A 17,802-nucleotide genomic window follows, 5' to 3' on the forward strand; every position below is an offset into this window, starting at 1 on the left:
CACCTGCCACACAGCATCCATAAGGATTCAATCAGACTAGCAAAAGTACTTTGGAGATAAAGTCAGGACAAGGACTGGGGCCTTGGCTCTCTAGGCAGGGCCTCGCGGCCTCATCACTCCGCAGGGCCCAGACACTGCACCACAGCAGCGCCTTTCCGCCGGCCTTCCGGCACCCACCTGAAGGCGGTCACAGCTGACTTCCTGTAGTAGGGGCCCAGGACAGGGATCCCGCTGTATAAGAGCTTCAGCTGAGGGAAGGAGAGGAGGCTGATGGGGGTCCAGAGAGCACCCATGACCCCGGCCCCGCACCCAGGCCACTCCCTCCCTCCTGGGACCCGGGACCCCTTCCCAGGTGCCCGGGAGCCCACATCACACACCAGCCCAGGCATCTGGGAGCAGAGAGGAGCCTCCTTTCTGCTGGGCGAGGGTGCGCGTGCCAGAGCCGACAGCAGGGCCTGGGCTCTGCCCAGGGATGGGACTCACCGCTTCCTTCACCTTCTTGGCCAGGTTTACAAACTCAGTGGAGCTGGAGTTCTCATAGGCATCCAGAAAGTTCTCGTTCGTGATCCTCAGGTAGCCATTGAAGACCTTCTGGACCCGCACATTCCGGTCTGTGAGAGAACAGCGAAGGACGGTGGTCAGAGGAAGGGACACACGCCCTCCTGTCCCCCCACTGTCACAGCTGCCCTCAGCCACCCCGGGGCAGCAGACCCTGAGCCCCATCACCTCCCCGTGGGAGGAGCCCTCCTTTCCCTCCCCCAAAACCGCACCCTCCCTCCCTCCCGCTCACAGCAGGCGGCCCTGGGTGGGCCCCTGGAGGAGAGTCCACTCACACTGAAAGTGCCACACCAGGAGCCCCGCCATGAGGGACAGCAGCAGGAGGCCAGCCAGCACGGCTACCAGCACCACCCACCGCCGCGGGCCGCCCTTCTCCACCGTCCTGGTGTTGTTGGCCGGCAGGAACTCCACGCCTTCCTCAAAGCCATTCATGTTCTGAACAGAGAAATCAGTGTACCGCCGGTCAGAACCCCCGGCCTCAGCAGCCTCCCAGCCCGGCTCGCGCAGAACCTTTCCGCTCTGTCAGGTCCATCCAGGAAGGAAAAGCCAGGAGGAAGGAGCGGTGGCCTCCCCTCCATGCAGCCCCAGGCACGTGCTGCTTAAGAACTGTGAGTTTAAATAAAAGGGAAACAAACAGCCCATCTGAACCCAGTCATTGAGGCTGTCAGCTACATGAATCGTATTTGACGCAGGAGGATGCCCAGATGTGGGGACAAAGGGCCCAGCGCAGGGCCAGGATTGCCTCGGGCAAGCTGCGCTGCACGCCCTAACCCTAACCCTGGCTCCACCAATGTTTAACCGGCCAAAAGTAAAAAGTCAGTAAACTGGGCAGCTCTGCCGTGCCACTGCAGGACAAGTCACTCTGCTCTGAGCCTGAAGTCTCCCAGTCCAGGACCCCAAGGTGAGCTGAGAAGGCCGGGTCTCTACTGGAATCCACACCCAGGCTCAGACCCGAGAGCATGAAAAACAAACAAAGCTTCTAACAAACAGGATGGCAGGGGGTCTCCAGGAAGAGGGGGGCATGAGTATGGGCGGGCAGGTGAGGTGTCTGCAGCATGCGATGACAGGTAGGCAAATTTCCGCCCTCCGGCACACACTCTATCTGTTGCCCTAAACCCAGGGAGGGGCTGTGCCCTTTTATTCATTTATGATTATTGTTTTTTTTAATTTTATTGATTTTATTTTTTGCTGTGTTGGGTCTTTGTTGCTGCGCGCAGGCTTGGGGCCACTCTTCGTTCAGGTGCGCGGGCTTCTCACTGCAGTGGCTTCTCTTGTTGCGGAGCACAGGCTCTAGGCGCACGGGCTTCAGTAGTTGTGGCACACGGGCTCAGTAGTCGTGACTCGTAGGCTCTAGAGTGCAGGCTCAGTAGTTGTGGCGCACGGGCTTAGCTGCTCCACAGCATGTGGGATCTTCCTGGACCAGGGCTCGAACCCGTGTACCCTGCACTGGCAGGCAGGCTCTCAAGTCCCTGTGTGTCTATGTTTATATGTGTTGGAAGAAATGTAACACAATAGTTTAATATGTTTATTTTCAATGTCCAGGGTAATTTCACAACTGTTTTCTTACCCAAGCCTCACAACAATCCTGGAATCATGCATGACTGGTGCCCTCACTGCCTTCTACAGAAAGGCAGGGAGAAATGGTGACCCTGCAAGATCACACAGTCACTGGGTGGCAGCTCCAGATTTGATCCTGATTTTTTACCTCCCTGTGGTCAGCTTCCAGAACTCAGGGAGCAAGTATTCTGGGATATGGGAAAGCAAACTCCTTGGGAAGGGGAAGGTGGCCAACAGCATGGACAGCGGAGCCCAAGGGCCACCCCAGCCTGGCCGTGGAGCAAGTCATCAGCCGTGGCGCTGGCTCATAGGCAGGGCCCTGGTCGTCCCTGCACTGTGAATACCAGGCTCCACTCAGCCCAGAGATGCTGTTTAATCAGTAACTAGACGACTTCCATTTATTACCCTACTCTTGGCTCCGTTTTCAGGCATATTAAAGGTCATCTTGCCTAACCCAGTCCTTTCACTGATAAGGAAACTGAGGCTGAGAGACAGGGAGTGACCTGTCCAAAGTCACAAAGGGAGTGAAGCCAGTAAAGCAGCAAAGCGGGACAAGCCGCAGCAAAGCGGGACAAGCCGCACCAACCCTCATCGGGGTTTCACGGATGCACGGGATTGGGTGGCCCCCGGGAGCAAGTGGCAGGGCGCTCCCATCCGTTCGGGCTTAACTGAAAACATAACCTTCTCCCCACACATAACTATCTCTCTACAGACTGCAGAGCCAACAGAAGAGGGAGGATGCTGGTGCCTGCCTCTGCCTGTCCTGTCTTTCGTAAAAGTAAGCACATTTACAGGTGCACATACAAAACACAGTGTGGTAAAGCAGATGCTGGCCTACCACAAACAGAGGCCATGCAACTCTCATGGCCTCTTCTCCCCCGCCAGCTTGAGTTAGATCTTGGCTCAAGGCCAGCTCAGACAAGAGAGCAAGGGATGACTTCCTGGAGGACAGACAGGCATCAGGGGTGCACACAGAGTGAAGCCCCAAAGGGACAAAGGGGGAGAGCCCAAGGTGCGGGGTGCAGGGGCAAATCAGATCACCATCCCCACCCAACTTCCTGGAGGGATAGAGGGAGTACCATCCAAAAATCCAGAAGGGGAGACATATAAGCCCTGGAAAATCTCATATTTTCTGCTGGTTTAAGCACACTAGTGCAAATGATGCATATCCTCCCCAAGGTCAGTGGTTGTGCAAAAAACTAATTTATAGAAGGTAAAAAGGAAAAGGCTTTTTTTTTTTTTTTTTTTTTTTGTGGTACGCAGGCCTCTCACTGTTGTGGCCTCTCCCGTTGTGGAGCACAGGCTCCGGACGCACAGGCTTAGCGGCCATGGCTCACGGGCCCAGCCGCTCCACGGCATGTGGGATCCTCCCGGACCGGGGCACGAACCCGCGTCCCCTGCATCAGCAGGCAGACTCTCAACCACTGCGCCACCAGGGAAGCCCGAAAAGGCATATTTTATTTGATGCTATAGCAAAGACCTTTGTGGTCACCCTACTCCTGTTAAGTACGAAACTCACCAGGGCTGAAAGCTAAATGCTTAGCAAGCAAAACTGTGTCCAAGTCAACCACAGAATCCTCACGCTGGCGAGGACCCTTTACCTGGTTCCCCAAGCGCACACTGATGGCCTCGCACCGGCCACTCGCTCACCAGGGCCCGCTCTCCCACTGGCTCCAGGGACCAGCAGATCCAAAGCCGGAAGGTGGCATTGGCAGCTCAGTGCGGTCCTCGTGGGAGAAAAGCTACTGGTAAGTGTTCACGTTTATAAATAGCAAAAACAATACTAACGATCTAAAAATCTGCACAAGATTTCAGTCAAAGCAGACGGAGAAGAAATAAATCTTCATGCCAGGCTCTTTTTTTAAAGACTGTTCGTCATTTGGCCAAGGTTGGGTGTGATTTGCCGGGAAGGCAGGGGATGAAGCTGAAGACTGAAGAGGTGGCCGAGAGTCCTGGGAGGGGCCACGAAAGGCTCCCACATGATGTCTGGTGATGTGCTTCTGCAGCTGAGGATCAAGGTCAAGGGGCAGAGGTGACGTCACTGGCTGGAGACACCGGCCTGAGACGAAGACGAGGGTGGCTGGCTTCATGTGCCACTCCCAACTCTGCCGTGGACTGGTGGCAGGCGGTCTTCGCTCACCGGTTCCGTGACTCGTGACTCGGTGTACCCACCACCAGCTGGGACGGATTTCAATTCCATGATGATGTCATCCCGCCACCGTGGTCACGAGGACCATAAAATATCCCTGAGATGGTTCAAGCAAGAAAGCACAGTCTCAGCACCTGCAATGGTTTTCCAAGGTGAGGGCCAATTCCATGGCACTTCGAAGATGCTTTTCTTTTCAAGAGGAAAGACAAAGCCAGCATGACTCTCGTGGCCACTCCCCGATGCCAGTTCGAATCAGATCCTGGCCAGAGTCCCCAGAAACTCAGCATGGGCTCAAGGCCACCGGAGACGACAGAGCAAGGAGTGGATTCCAAAACTTAACACTGTATCTGTCATCCCGGGAGATGCTGAGAACAGTACAACGCGTAGCACTGAGATACCAGGGGTGAAACTGGAGAAAGGCCCCTTCTTCAAGCTTCTGTCTACGAAGGGACCCTGTATTTAGATGGACTCTTTCCAGTAGAGTCAGCACCCACAAAAAAATTCAAGAGGCTGTGGGCAGTGTGCAGCCAATATGCAGGCTCCCAAGGGTGGGGACTTCACCTATCCTGTGGCCACTGCAGTCCTGGCCCAGCAAAATGATGAGCACAGAAAGGACACTTGATTTGCTCATCACAGGATGACCGAAGCAACAAAGGAGAAGGGAAAAGAAACCCATGTCGGAATCCACCCACTCATCAGCCCGGGGCATCTGATCCCAAAAGAAGCCAGATTCTCAAGAAACAGGAAGCTCCCATTGATGGTACCACTCCAGCATACTCCAGACTTGCCTAGCCATGAAAAATAACGATAAAAAATAAATAAAAGAAGCACAGCGGGGCTTCCCTGATGGCGCAGTGGTTGAGAGTCCGCCTGCCGATGCAGGCGACACAGGTTCGAGCCCCGGTCCGGGAAGATCCCACATGCCGCGGAGCAACTGGGCCCATGAGCCACAACTGCTGAGGCTGCGCATCTGGAGCCTGTGCTCCGCAACTAGAGAGGCTGCGACGGTGAGAGGCCTGCGCACCGCGATGAAGAGTGGTCCCCGCTTGCCACAGCTAGAGAAAGCCCTCGCACAGAAACGAAGACCCAACACAGCAAAAATAAATTAATAATAATAAAAAAAAAAGAAGCAGCACAGTGCTTGCTCAGCATCCAGATTCCCCAGCCCCTCTCCCAGGAGATTCCAACGCAGGAGCAGAGCCCTGGGGTCTGCAAGTCTAACCTGTGTCCCTGGTCATTCTTGGGAACTAGCCTGTGAGAATACACTGCCGCCTACCATTCCCAGGAGGCTGCTGGCCCGGCTCACCCACCGCCCGCCACAGTGAGAGGAGCCAGCTGGGTCGTGTCAGTTTCAGTCAGCCTATTTTAAGCAACCGCCTGGGATGCAAGGTACCTGCGCAAGGGGCTGGGCTTGGCTTCTGCGCCCAGGACCTTCCCACGATAGGTTATAAGCACCATCCAGAAGTCCCGGAGGCTGCCAGCAGACTTCTGCAGACACACACTGCCAGCCAAGGCCGGTCAGCTGGTGATAGACTCCCAAAACCCTCTGCCTTCTTGTTGCTTGACCCGCTCACCCTTCCCCTTCAACCTCGTCACTGTCCTCAGCTGCCCCACCTGAAGAAGGACCTGCCGGAAAATGGGTGAGGCTGCGGGGCCTTAAGGAGGAGCCAGAATTACCTGCAGATCTGTGAGTCCAAGGAGAACAGAAAGCTGACGCAGAGCCAATAGCTCCCACTGAAGGAAATAAAATAACCCAAAACTCTGCACACCTGGTCAGAGCGGGACAGAAAGTCCCAGGGGCCTGACTCAGCCAACCGCGGGCACTGTCGGCCCGGGACCCGGTGGTTCTCTGCCAGCCAGCGTCAAGCTCCTGCGGGTTTCATGTCTGTGTCCCCTCCCGATTCCTGGCACTGCCCAGGGCCCCTCCACCCTGCCCATACCACTGTGGCACTGGCACCACACCACCTGCAACCAGACTCCGTGGATACCAGACTCTTCTTTCTTTTATGAGGGGTTGGAGTTGGTGGATTTCCACCCCTTCAACACTGGTCTGGGGGTGCTAACCTTGACCCCAGCCAGGAGGCCCCCAAAGCTGTAAGGAAGCAGGAGGCTGGCACCATCCTGCCACTCTGAAAGGCTCTGCTCCTGTCACCACCTCCCAAGCCCAGCCTGTCCCTGAGGACACAGCCCAGGGCCCCTCCAGGAAGCATCCAAGGACCACCTTGGTCCACAGTCTTTCTCCCTGGGACCTCACCTCCCTCAGACCCTTGGCATCAATGATACCCCCCAGCCACAGAGGGCAGACAGGCAGTCCTAGGAGGTCAGGCTGCCCCACTTTCCTCTTTGTACTGCTTCTCTACCCCGTACCCTCTTCCCTTGACCTTGCCCAGGCTTAGGACCTGACTGACTGATGGGCTGAAGGACTTCTCTCTTCCTAGCCAGAATTAGGTAGCCTACCCAAGGCAGGTGCCAGGACCCAGGCAACTTTCCAGACCTGTGTCCACCCCTAGAAGGGGAGAGAATGCTCAGTCCACACCCCAGGGATCTGCTGATAGCCCCCCAAGCTCTGTGGTGTCAGCCAGCCCGGCCACCTGCTGTACCCGATACTGATGCCAAGGCATGTAAGTTTAGGCCCTCCCGGTCTCACCCTCTCCCAGTCCTCAGTTAAATGCTCCCCCAGGGCACAACCTCTTTTGTAATTCCAACCAGAGAATTCCATCTCAGATGGGCTCCAAGACTGTGTAACGGAGCAGCACCCCCAAACCCAGCCAGTCTCTTTGATCCCACAAACTTTGCACCTGCCCTGTCCTTTCTGGCCAGAGACCGTCTTCCTGGGGCAGCCACGCCCACCTTTCTCCTGCCCCAGTCACCTGACCGGGAGCAGAAGTATCTGCCCGCAGGGGCACAACCAGGCAGGTTCCCCCGGAAGCTAACCCAGAAAGAAACTAAACAAGGAACCAGAAACAAGAGAAACTAAGAAACAGGAAACTAAACAAGAAAGAAACTAAACAAGACAGAGATAAAGGCAGCACCGTGTAACTCCTTTCCATCCTTCTTCTTGACTTTTCACGGAGCCCACATTCCGATTTCCTGGGCTAGTGCTTTTTCTAACTATTGACATTTTTGTTGAGATCACTGTAAATCCAAATGCAGTTGTAAGAAATAATACCAAGATCCCTTGTACACTTTGCCCAGTTTCTCTCAGTGGTAACATTTCGTAAGACTACATTGTAACCCCACAGTATTAATATAACCCACAGATCTGATTCAGAGTTCCCATGTTACTTGTACTCTTTTATGTGTAACTATTAAGTTCCATACGATTTAATCACTGGTGTTTGTTCCTGTAACTACCAAGTGTCAAGATTCTGAACAGTTGCAATGCAAGGATCCCTCCCACTTCCCTTCTGCCCCGCCAGCCACTAGCCTAAAACTGTCCTTTCAAAAATGTTAGATAATCCCTTGTCCAGGAAGATCCCACATGCCGCGGAGCAACTAAGCCCGTGCTCCACAACTACTGAGCCTGTGCTCTAGAGCCCGTGCTCTAGAGCCCGTGCTCCGCAACAAGAGAAGCCACCTCAATGAGAAGCCCGCGCACAGCAATGAAGAGTAGCCCCTGCTCGCTGCAACCAGAGAAAGCCCGCGTGCAGCCTCGAAGACCCAACGCAGCCAAAACTAACTAACTAACTAAATAAATAAATATTTTTAAAAATGTTATATAAATGGATCATCCAATATAGAATCTTTTAGGATTGCTGGCTTTTTTCACTCAGCAAGATTCCCTGGAGCATCATGCATCAATGCTTTGCTCCTTTTTATTGCTGAGTAGTATTCCACAGTACCTTTTAGCCTTTTTTAGCAGCTGCCTTGCTGGACCCAGGGATCTGCAGAAGTTAGTGGAAACACCCCAAGCACACCAGCCTCCAGGAACTGACTACATTCAGAAACAGCTCTTCCACCTTTTCAGTAGCTCCCAGGAATGTTCACTCAGCTAAAAATCTAGCTGTTTGGGAGAAAGCACTGAATATGCAAACAAGAGAGCCCCGTCGCCAGGGGAGGGCGCCTGGAGGCCCCAGTCCACCATTACAACCTGTGCACAGAAGTCAAAGGAGGAAAGAACTGTGTCCTTGGAATCCGATTCTTACAGCCGAAACAGCTTAGACGTCATTGCATCTCCCGTCCTCCCAGGGCCACCCTTTCTGGGGCAAAGAGTATTTTCGGTTAGGGCCAGCGTTACAAAGTTCTCCCTTCCCCCGAGGGCATCACAATAGCCCTGCACATTAGCACTGCGATAGAACCAGCCTAATTCCTCCAGCTCAGGGCGGCTCCTGGAATACTCTTCTGGGTCTGCTCTTTCTCTGGCTAAAATGCTCAACTCAACGGTTCAAAGTGTTTTCTGAACCGCTGGCCATCTGCACAGCAGCAATATTCCCGTTGAGACATGGAACCCAGAATTCAACAGCATAATCCAAACGGGGCCTGACCAGCAAGGTCCCCATGAGGGCTGTTTGTCAATTTCCTCCCTTATCTCCATCGCTCTGTTTCCATTAATTGTCCAATGACACAGTCAATTAGCACACACAAATAATACAAATAAAATAATAATAATACAGAATGACAGATCCACCTGATGAAAGTTTACACAGCAAGAGCGGTTTTTCAAAGAGTAGGAACATGGAAAAACTCTCTAAAATACAATGTTAAATGAAAAAAAAAAAAGTCAAATTGTTGTGCATTTCCCACCCTTCCAGACTCAGCTTAGATGTCTCCTCTGAGGTGCTCCCAAGGAAAGCCCCTGCCCCACCATTTTAGTGGGGTGACAGCCTCCAGTTTCCCTATCACCCCAAACATACCCACATCCCAGTCTCTCAGTCTCTCAAAGTCAACCATCTGCTCCTTAAGGATGGGGGAGCGGAGAGGGGGCTGTGTCTTGCTCCACACTCTTAGCATGGGTTCAGATTTGTAATAAACGTGTGATGAATTAATTCATTACAACCATGTCTTTAGCTGCAGAATAGGAAGGACATCATGATTCCATTTGGGGAAGAATACGTGTATGCATATATATTAATATCCACATAAGTATTAGTTCATGCATAGAAGACTGGGATAACAGAAACCAAACTATTTATAGGGGTTAGAAAACCTGGGGAAGAGAATTTCAGAGGAATTTCACCATGTGTATTTCTGTATTGTTCAACTTTAAAAAGTCCTTTCCTAACTTTAATAATCAGAAAAAAGAAAGCAACTTTTTTTAGAAAATATGCATAGGCAATACCAAGTTATTAAAATGCCTCTCTAGGGAATTCCCTGGCGGTCCAGTGGTTAGGACTCCGCGTTTTCATTGCTGAGGGCCCAGGTTCAATCCCTGGTCCAGGAACTAAGATCCTGCATGCCTCGTGGGTGCAGCCAAAAAAAATTAGTATAAACAAATAAAAATATCGGGGAGGGGGAAAATTTTTTACTTTACATTTTAGGGAGCCACATTACATGCCTGGCTTCGTCAGGTCAGACTTCTGGATCTGCTGCGGTGCCCTGGTCACTCCTCAGGCCCCTCACGTCCCAGCTGTGGGAGGGTGGAGGTTTTGCGTCTGCTGTCAGGGTGGTGCTCTCACCCCTAAGGCAGCCGGACACAGTGCTATTCTCAGCAGTCTCTCCTGCAGGCAGCCCAGGTCCTTCCGACTCATGATTAAGTCATCCGAGGTATTGGCCTTTCCCTCCCACTAGGGTGTCATCGACAGAGCTGAGAAGCAAACCTCCAAGACTTCATCAGAGTTGTTACTAGATAAGAAATGACTCAGGGCTTCCCTGGTGGTGCAGTGGTTAAGAATCCGCCTGCCAATGCAGGGGACATGGGTTCATGCCCTGGTCCGGGAAGATCCCACTTGCCGCGGAGCAACTAAGTCCGTGCGCCACAACTGCTGAGCCTGTGCTCTAGAGCCCACAAGCCACAACTACTGAACGCACGTGCCACAACTATTGAAGCCCACATACCTAGAGCCTGCGCACTGCAACGAAGAGCCTCCCCTGCTCGCTGCAACTAGAGAAAGCCCCGCACAGCAACGAAGACCCAATGCAGCCAAATATAAATAAATAAAATTAATTTATAAAAAAAGAAAAAAAAAGAAATGACACAGGAGGGAATCAGGGGCAGCCCCGAGGCCACCGCCCCAAAGGACCTGGATGCACGAGGGGACCCTCGTGGGCCCAGCTGCTCAGTCAGACACCACCCTCCAGACCAGACTCTCCTCCAGCCCCTGGCCCTCCAGCATGACCAGCAGATAGGAGGCTGATATGCCTTCCAGAACATAAACAGTACATGTACAGCAACACACTAAATAAAACCCATGCATGTGGCAAAGACTGGAAAGAGTCATGCAAAACGTAAACAACCTGATGAGTCCTATTATGATTTTTAATTGTGTGTGTAGTGAAAACAAAGCTACATTTTTCAAAGCCTGTTGAAATCCCATCTCCAGCCGGTCTCCTGGTCTATCAGGTGAGTAACCTCATCAAGAGGAGAAACTAGATGAGTTTGGTGTGAGAGGTCTTTAGTGGATTCGTGTTGGCACCTGGTTCTCAGTACTCTGTTGAACGATGTGTTCTAGGATTTTGCTGGGGATGTGCATCAATCACCCTGTCTTTGGAATACAACTGTACAATGGCTTTGCGGTTAAGGCTATAAGCTTTGAAGCTGCACAGATCTAGGTTTGAACTCTTGCTGTGCCTCTGCCTTTGGGCCATTATGCAAGCCCTCTGAATCTCAGTGTTGTCATCTGTAAACTAGGCGTTTTTCGCGGATAGTTGCTGTGAGGATAAAGAAAGGGAATAAATTGAAGTCCTCATATTTAGTGATGGGTAGCAATGATTGTCATCATATTCTTCTCCATCTTTTCACCATCATCACCACCAATTCAGAGAGACAAAGGACCCAAGATTCTGACCGGTTAGCCAACTATCACAAGGGTTCTAAAGGTTCTGTTGCTAAGCCTGGACAGAATAAGCAAATTCTGAAAATATGAGATTCCAAGACAGACTTTTCATAGGAATCTGCTTCTAGAAGAGTTCTTAGTGGGACTTCCCTGGTGGCTCAGTGGTTAAGACTCCGCGCTCCCAATGCAGGGGGCCCTGGTCAGGTAAATAGATCCCACATGCTGCAGCTAAAGATCCCGTGCGCCACAACTAAGACCCGGTGCAGCCAAATACATAAATAAATAAATATTCTTTTTAAAAAGAGAAAAAAGTTCTTAGCAAAGAAAAAAGGGCAATTACTGCCCATGAGCTCTGAGCAAACCCCAAATACCCTTCTCACCTCTGCCAGCCAGGGTGAGGATTCCATGAGAACCTTGGAAGTTCCCATTTCCCACTTCTATACTACCAAGTGGTTATTATAAATGTGCTAAGCCCCAGGCATTTCAGAAAATCCCAAGTAGAGAAAATCCATTTTCTTACGAAATCAAACCAACTCTTACCCTTAGTAATTCTTCCCTTCCTGAGCCCACTGGGCTGCCAGCCCTGCCTTGCACTGCAGCAGTCCAAGTAGAATATAGTAAAGCCAGACTGCCTGAGTTCAAATCCTGATCTCACTGTTTCCCTCTGTGACCTTAGGCAAGTTACTTAGCCTCTCTGTGCTACACTTTCCTCACCTATAAAAGGGTAATAATAATAGTCTTACTCTAAGAGGTACAATACCAATACATGGTACATGCTCAATAAACTCAGCGATGATTATCAGTATTCTAAACACTCCAGTAGTAGCCAGTGTGCAAGGTCAGAAGCCACATCTTTGGGACCTGGGCTCCTTGGGGGCTTGTCACACCCTCACTCCTCTTCCAAGAACAGACTTTCTCTCTTAGGAGAGACAGGAGCCAACAGCCTGGGCAGAACCACAGGCCAGAGAACGAGCTGGCAGCAGGGGACTCCAGAACCACGGCGGCCACAGGCCGCAGCTAGCAGTGAGAGGTCCAGGTTGGGAAGCCTGTGATGAGATGCGCCCTCACCAAGGAGCCGGCTCTGGACACACACACCCGAGTGATTCCCAGGGGTAGCAGGCGACATGGGCTTCCTCCTTGGGCAGCTGTCAAGCTAGTGTTGTCTTCTCTTACCCTCAGTTTTCCCGTGTCCTAAATGAGGTGGAGGGAAGGGTGTTATAAGGCCCACAGGCTTCCTGTCCATTCACAGCACCCAGGTCTCAGTCTTAGTTCCCACTGCTTACCAGCACCCCTGCTCTCTCCTCACCCCTGCACACACCTCCCAGCACGGGGCCTTCCCCTTCTGGAGAGGCCAGCACAGGCTCAAAGAACCGAGAAAGGAAGAAGTGCTTGAAGTTCTGCTTTGTGTGGTAGGAGGGAGAAAGGGATGTATAGCCGGTCTTAGCATCCATTTCCCTTTCACAGGAGGACCTTCCTCATAGAAGCCAAGTAAGGGAGAGAAATGAAAACTGAAGAGGGTTTCCATGGCTGGGATGCTATTCCCCAGCACCCCTCGAAGGCATTCCCTGTGTTCAACAGGTAGGCCGCATATCTGCGCAGTTAGCATCCTGACAACCTGGGTTCTCAGCCTCTTCCCATGCATCCTGCTGATTTGACATCACCTTACAGTTTGTCTTGAGGCTTTTCCAACTCAGAAATTCAAACTGTGTGATTTGTACACCAGGCTGCAACTTATAAAGGGCTTTCATGTAAAGTATCCCCTTTAATCTTTGCAAAAAAACCTGGAACATATATATCATCCCCATTTTATAGCTACAGAAACTGAGGCATAGAGAGATTAGGTAACATCTCTGAGATCACCTGGCGGGAAAGCGGCAGCACCAGGTCTTGGCTCCATGTTGGAGACTCCTGTCACCACATCACAGACGGCTCTGGCCACAATTCACCCAACCCTGGCCCTTCGAGCCTGGGTTAGACATCCCTCCTAAGTGGCCCGCAGGCTTCTCCAGAACCCAGTCCTTGTCATGCAGAATTCAACTCCCTGAAGGCAGAGACTGTGTGACTGGGCTCCTTCTCAGGGCTATTACCCAGCACCTGGCACATGCTCCACCAACGGGCACCTAATAAATAGCTATTATGTGGATGAGTGAACGTTTGACCAATTAACAAAGAGATGAGACCCTGAATAGCCAGAGCTGCACAGCCTGGCCCCTACGACCTCTGATTTTGATCCCACGACATCTGATTTCTCAATCCTGGTCTCTGCTTGCCAAGGAGATACTTAGTCTTACCCAGGGCAATGCTGACTTGAGGAGAAACCAAGAGCTCTTTCAAAGCAGCTTCCTAGCCACCACCAAAGGTTCAGCAGGGGCCAGGACACCTGGCGAGGCAGGCTCCCCACTTCTCACTAACAGCCACAAGAACTGGCATCTGTGCCCCTGCTCTCACGCAGGCAAGGCTCACACAGTCCCCAGACACAACACGTACATCAGGGCTCCGGAGACGATGGGGAACACACAGGTGGCCACTTCCCACTAAATAGGAACAGGTGGAAGTGGGGCAGGGGCCAGAGTCATCAGCCTTGGGAAGGAGGCAGCCAGGTACAAGCACCATCAAACAGAATCCTTCTCCAGCCATGCAGGGATGGAAGAGGCCAGGAGCAAGGAACTCAAAAGCAGCAGTGCCCCTGTGAGGCCCAGCAGGACCCAGCCAGGCTCTCCTAATGCCGAGGACAAACCCAGGGACAGCAGCTGTCCCTCCCAGTCAGAAGACGAGTCAAGGGAGAGTCTGCAGACCCTGACTGCAAACACTGCAGGGTGATCCAGGGGCTGAGAGCTCTGGGAAAGCACGGAGTGGAGAGGCACATTTGAAGACTTCCTGGAGAGACAGAAAGGAGCTTTGGGCACAGCAGGTTACTTCCTTCGGGACAGTGATCACGTCTAATGCTCACACACAGCTCTTAGCATGGCTCTCAAGAGGGTAAGCTCCTTAAGGGAAACAAACATATCTTATTTGTCTTTGAGAGCCCAGCTCAGGACGAGGTACAGAGTGGGTTCAATTGAGCTTGGCAGGAGAAAAGGCAGAGTGACCCATGCAGGGGAAAATGGCAGAAACGGAGTGGAAGGAAGAGCCCAGAGGGGAATGGATGAGCTTCACGGCAGGTGAGAAATGAGCAGGGACCAAGGGGGAAGGAAGCGAGGGCTGACGGGTGGGAGCTCCGTGGGAGCTCAGAGGAGAGTGTGGAGCGTGGGCGGTGAGAGGCGAATCCAGGAAGACCCAGCTCTCCCAGTGTCAGCAGGAGACAGTCCCAGGAAGGGAAGTGAGAAAGAACAAGTGAGGTGGAGGGAGGGAAGAAAAACAGTCCTAAAATAACAAACACCAAACAGCAGGCCCTCTGCTGAGGAGGCAGGAGTCGAGAGCCCCAATAGGCAATTATCAGGGATTCACAAACACGGCAATTACGGAAAGGAAACAGAAACCACAGAAGCTGGCCACCCAGCTGCATCCACCTCCAGCAGGGCAGACACTCAGTGGGAACACAGACCCCAGCCTCCAGACTGGCTGCTGAGTCCACACTTCCTTCCGCAAAGGGGGTGGAAAAGTGGAGAAAACAAGAGTGCCCAGACTCAGTTGCTATTTGTGGTTCAGGAAACCATGGCAGCCCCAGAATCTGGTCTTCTGCAAGCTCCCTCAGTCAGGATGCCACTTGGAGAAAGGGACTGATTTGAGAGACCTCCAAAATCTGGCCTGGCATGGGAGCAACGGCTGCAGTGCGGGGTAGCAGAGGAGCTTACTGACCCCAGGATCCCGGGAGAAAGGGAGAGGCAGACCATCCACTGCTCCCTCCTGAAACAGCCCCTGCCTCGCAGCGCCCACTCAGTGTGCGGGCCTTCCAGGACACCGGGGTCCCCGCTGGCAGAGAGGTGGAGGCCTGGCTGCTAGTTTTGCCTGGGCACTGCCACCTAGGTGTGGCCATCAATAAAGCAGCTAACAACCCATTCCCGCCTCTCTACGGTAAGACTTAATGTTTGTTTTTAAGGTCTTTTAAGACGTCCTTGTACTTTCTGCAAACGAGAGCTTCCTGCTTCAGTCTCCAAAAAGCTCAAGACGCAGGTTCTCACATCCTGTCCCATAGAGTCACCTTCCCAAAGGGCTCCATCCCCCCCCTCGGAGAAGCCCAAGCAAGCCCCACCTTGGAGTCCTAAGCTCCAGGCTCCATGGCAACCGAAGCTCTGGTCTCCCAGTTGCCCTCTGCACAGGTCCTCCATTGCCTTCTGACCAGCAAGACAAAAACAAATTCCTGCAGAGGCCAGGGACGCTAGGACTCCAAAGCCCCCTGGAAACATCCCTTCCCCGGCCCAAACCACCCCTCAGAGCCTGCGCCGCTGCTTCCTTTCCCGATGTGCACGGACAGCGCGGAGTTCTTCAGGGACCGAGATGAGCCCCCTTCCAGGCCAGGGAAAGGCCCGAGGGGCAGGAGGGCCAGGACAGGGCACCGCGGGACCGCCGGAACCGGGGCGGGCGCCGCGAGGCTGGAACCGAAGGTCCTGGCGGGAGCCCGCCGAGCAGGAAATTCCACCTGTCGGGTCGGCGCCGCGGCCACAAACCGGCAGCGTAGCGGCTCCCTTGGCCGAGAGAAGCCGGTGCTGCCGACCCCCTGGGACGCCCGGCCCCCAGCCCCCGGGGCCGCCGGTCCCCGGCCCCCCCAGCACCCCGGCCGCGGCCCCCCGCGCGTCCCGCCCCGAAGGCGCCCGCGCCGCCCGCGCTCGCCCACCTCCGGCCGCGAGGTGTACTTGAGTCCCGCGCCGAGGCCCCCGGAGCCGCCTGTGCCCCTGCGCGCCCGTTCGCTCTTCATGGTCCCGGAGGCCGTATGGCTCAGGCCATCGCCGCGGGGCCGGGGCGCGGGGCGGGCCTGGTTCCGGTCTCAGGCCCAGCGCTCCGGCCGCCGAGGCTCTGCCAGGCCCTTCCTGTTGCGCACAGGTAGTTTCAGGGTGTGGCTCCCGGGCCGCCCCGCCCTCCACGCCGCCGCACCTTCCCGGGCCCGCGCCCTCCCCTCCCCCGCCCTCCCCCTCCCCCTCCCCTCCCCCTCCCTCCTCTCCCCTCCTCTCCCCTCCCCTCCCCTTCCCTCCCCTTCCCCTCCCCCACCCCCATCCCGCCGGGCTCGGGACCGCCTCCTCCCCTCGCGAAGCGGGAAAGCGAGGCCACCGCCTAAAGGTAGTGTAAGAGCTAGTGGCGACTTGACTGGGGGTGGCCCTCGGTCCGGTCCGCACTGTGCCTCCGCACGGAACAGGCGGGCGGGAAGGACCGAACAACTGCGAAACTTAATCCCCTCCCCCTTGCCCTCCTCCTCGAGTAGAAGTGGCCCTTTCCGCTGGAAGACGACCTCCCTGCCGCCTCCTAGAGGCCCACCTTGGTTTCTTTCCCTCCCTCCCCCCTGCATCTTCAATCTCTCCCCACCTTGCTCCACATCCAGGTCTCAGTTATAACCCCTCCAAAGCCAAACAAAACCCAGAACCGCCCCTGGCTCAGCCTCCAGCTCCGGCCACTGCTCTCCTCTCGCTCCAGACCAGCAGCTGCCTCTTCTGCTGCTAGGAGGGCCGCGCTGTGGCTGAGTCCAGCTCCCCCTGAGTTCCTCAACCCAGTGCCCTCTTACCTGTCCCCAGCCTCCCTCACCCATTTGCAGCATCCGATACCGATTGATCCCGTCCCTGGATTCCGGTCCCACTTTCTGGCCCCTAAACGTCAAGGTTCCCAAAGCTCTCTCTTCAGCCTCCTCCTTTTTTTCTCTACACTTTCTTGGCAACTCATCTTGTGGCTTCAAGTAAGTAAATCTGCCTTCCTAGCATTGGCATCATGAAGGAGTGCCACTTCGGCATTCACAATTGCTTGGGAACTTCTCCACTTGTGTTCTACTGGCGTTACAGAGTCAACAAATATTATCGAGCACATATTATATGCTAAGCACTGTTCTGGGTGCTGGGAAACAAGAGTAAACAAAAACCCCTGCTTTGCAATCAGCAAGCCCTGAACTTCCTTCCCAGACTTGCCACCTTGCACTGTTTTCTCCATTTATAATACTGTTCTAGGCTCAAAACCGTGGAATCGCCTTTGACTCTGCAGCCCCCTTGCATCTCATACCTAATTCGTTCCAGACCTGAGCAACTCTTTCTCTTTAGTAGCTGATGTGTACCACCTCTCTTTCCTCCCCATGCAGAAGACCCCACTTCAAGCTCTTATCACCCTTTGCCTGGATTAGTATAAGAAGCAAATGGAGAATGTGCCCACCCTGTCCATGGAGAGAGGCCGAGGTGGCCAAGCTCTGGCCCGAGGCACCGGGGTGCCAGGGCAGCGAGGATGTTGGCTTTGTTAGTCCGGGCCACTGTCCATGCTGTGAGCCAGAGGAAGCTGCAGCCCACCCGGGCCACCCTCACCCTGATCCCTTCAGCAGTAAACAAGATAGAACAACTTCTGAAAGATAAGCCTGAACACGTAGGTGTCCAAACCAAGGGCTGTAATGGCCTTTGCTACCTGCTAGAATATACGAAGACAGGGAAACTCTGACGAGGAGGTTGTCCAAGATGGTGTCAGCATGTTCATCGAGAAGAA

The 17,802-nt window shown here is 53.8% G+C and overlaps 1 protein-coding gene and 1 long non-coding RNA gene across 2 annotated transcripts in view; both read right to left on the bottom strand.

The window, feature by feature from the left end:
* Positions 1–16,051, bottom strand: part of ST14 (ST14 transmembrane serine protease matriptase) — a gene marked incomplete at its 5' end in the record, with an annotated part of 32,142 nt that extends 16,091 nt beyond the window's left edge. The window contains 4 exons of the mRNA XM_079709256.1: positions 178–248; positions 484–611; positions 834–993; positions 15,971–16,051. Coding sequence (XP_079565382.1) covers positions 178–248; positions 484–611; positions 834–993; positions 15,971–16,051 — 440 coding nt within the window. The remainder of the gene's footprint in view (positions 1–177; positions 249–483; positions 612–833; positions 994–15,970) is intronic.
* LOC307056028 lies at positions 10,662–12,389 on the bottom strand. Its single transcript, XR_013810993.1, has 2 exons — positions 12,265–12,389; positions 10,662–11,071 (listed from the first exon to the last, which is right to left on the bottom strand). It is a non-coding gene; the product is annotated as an uncharacterized lncRNA (long non-coding RNA).
* Positions 16,052–17,802: the final 1,751 nt, after the last annotated feature.

The sequence above is a fragment of the Hyperoodon ampullatus genome (assembly GCF_949752795.1).
Source record: "Hyperoodon ampullatus genome assembly, chromosome: 7".
NCBI classification, from domain to species: Eukaryota; Metazoa; Chordata; class Mammalia; order Artiodactyla; family Ziphiidae; genus Hyperoodon; species Hyperoodon ampullatus.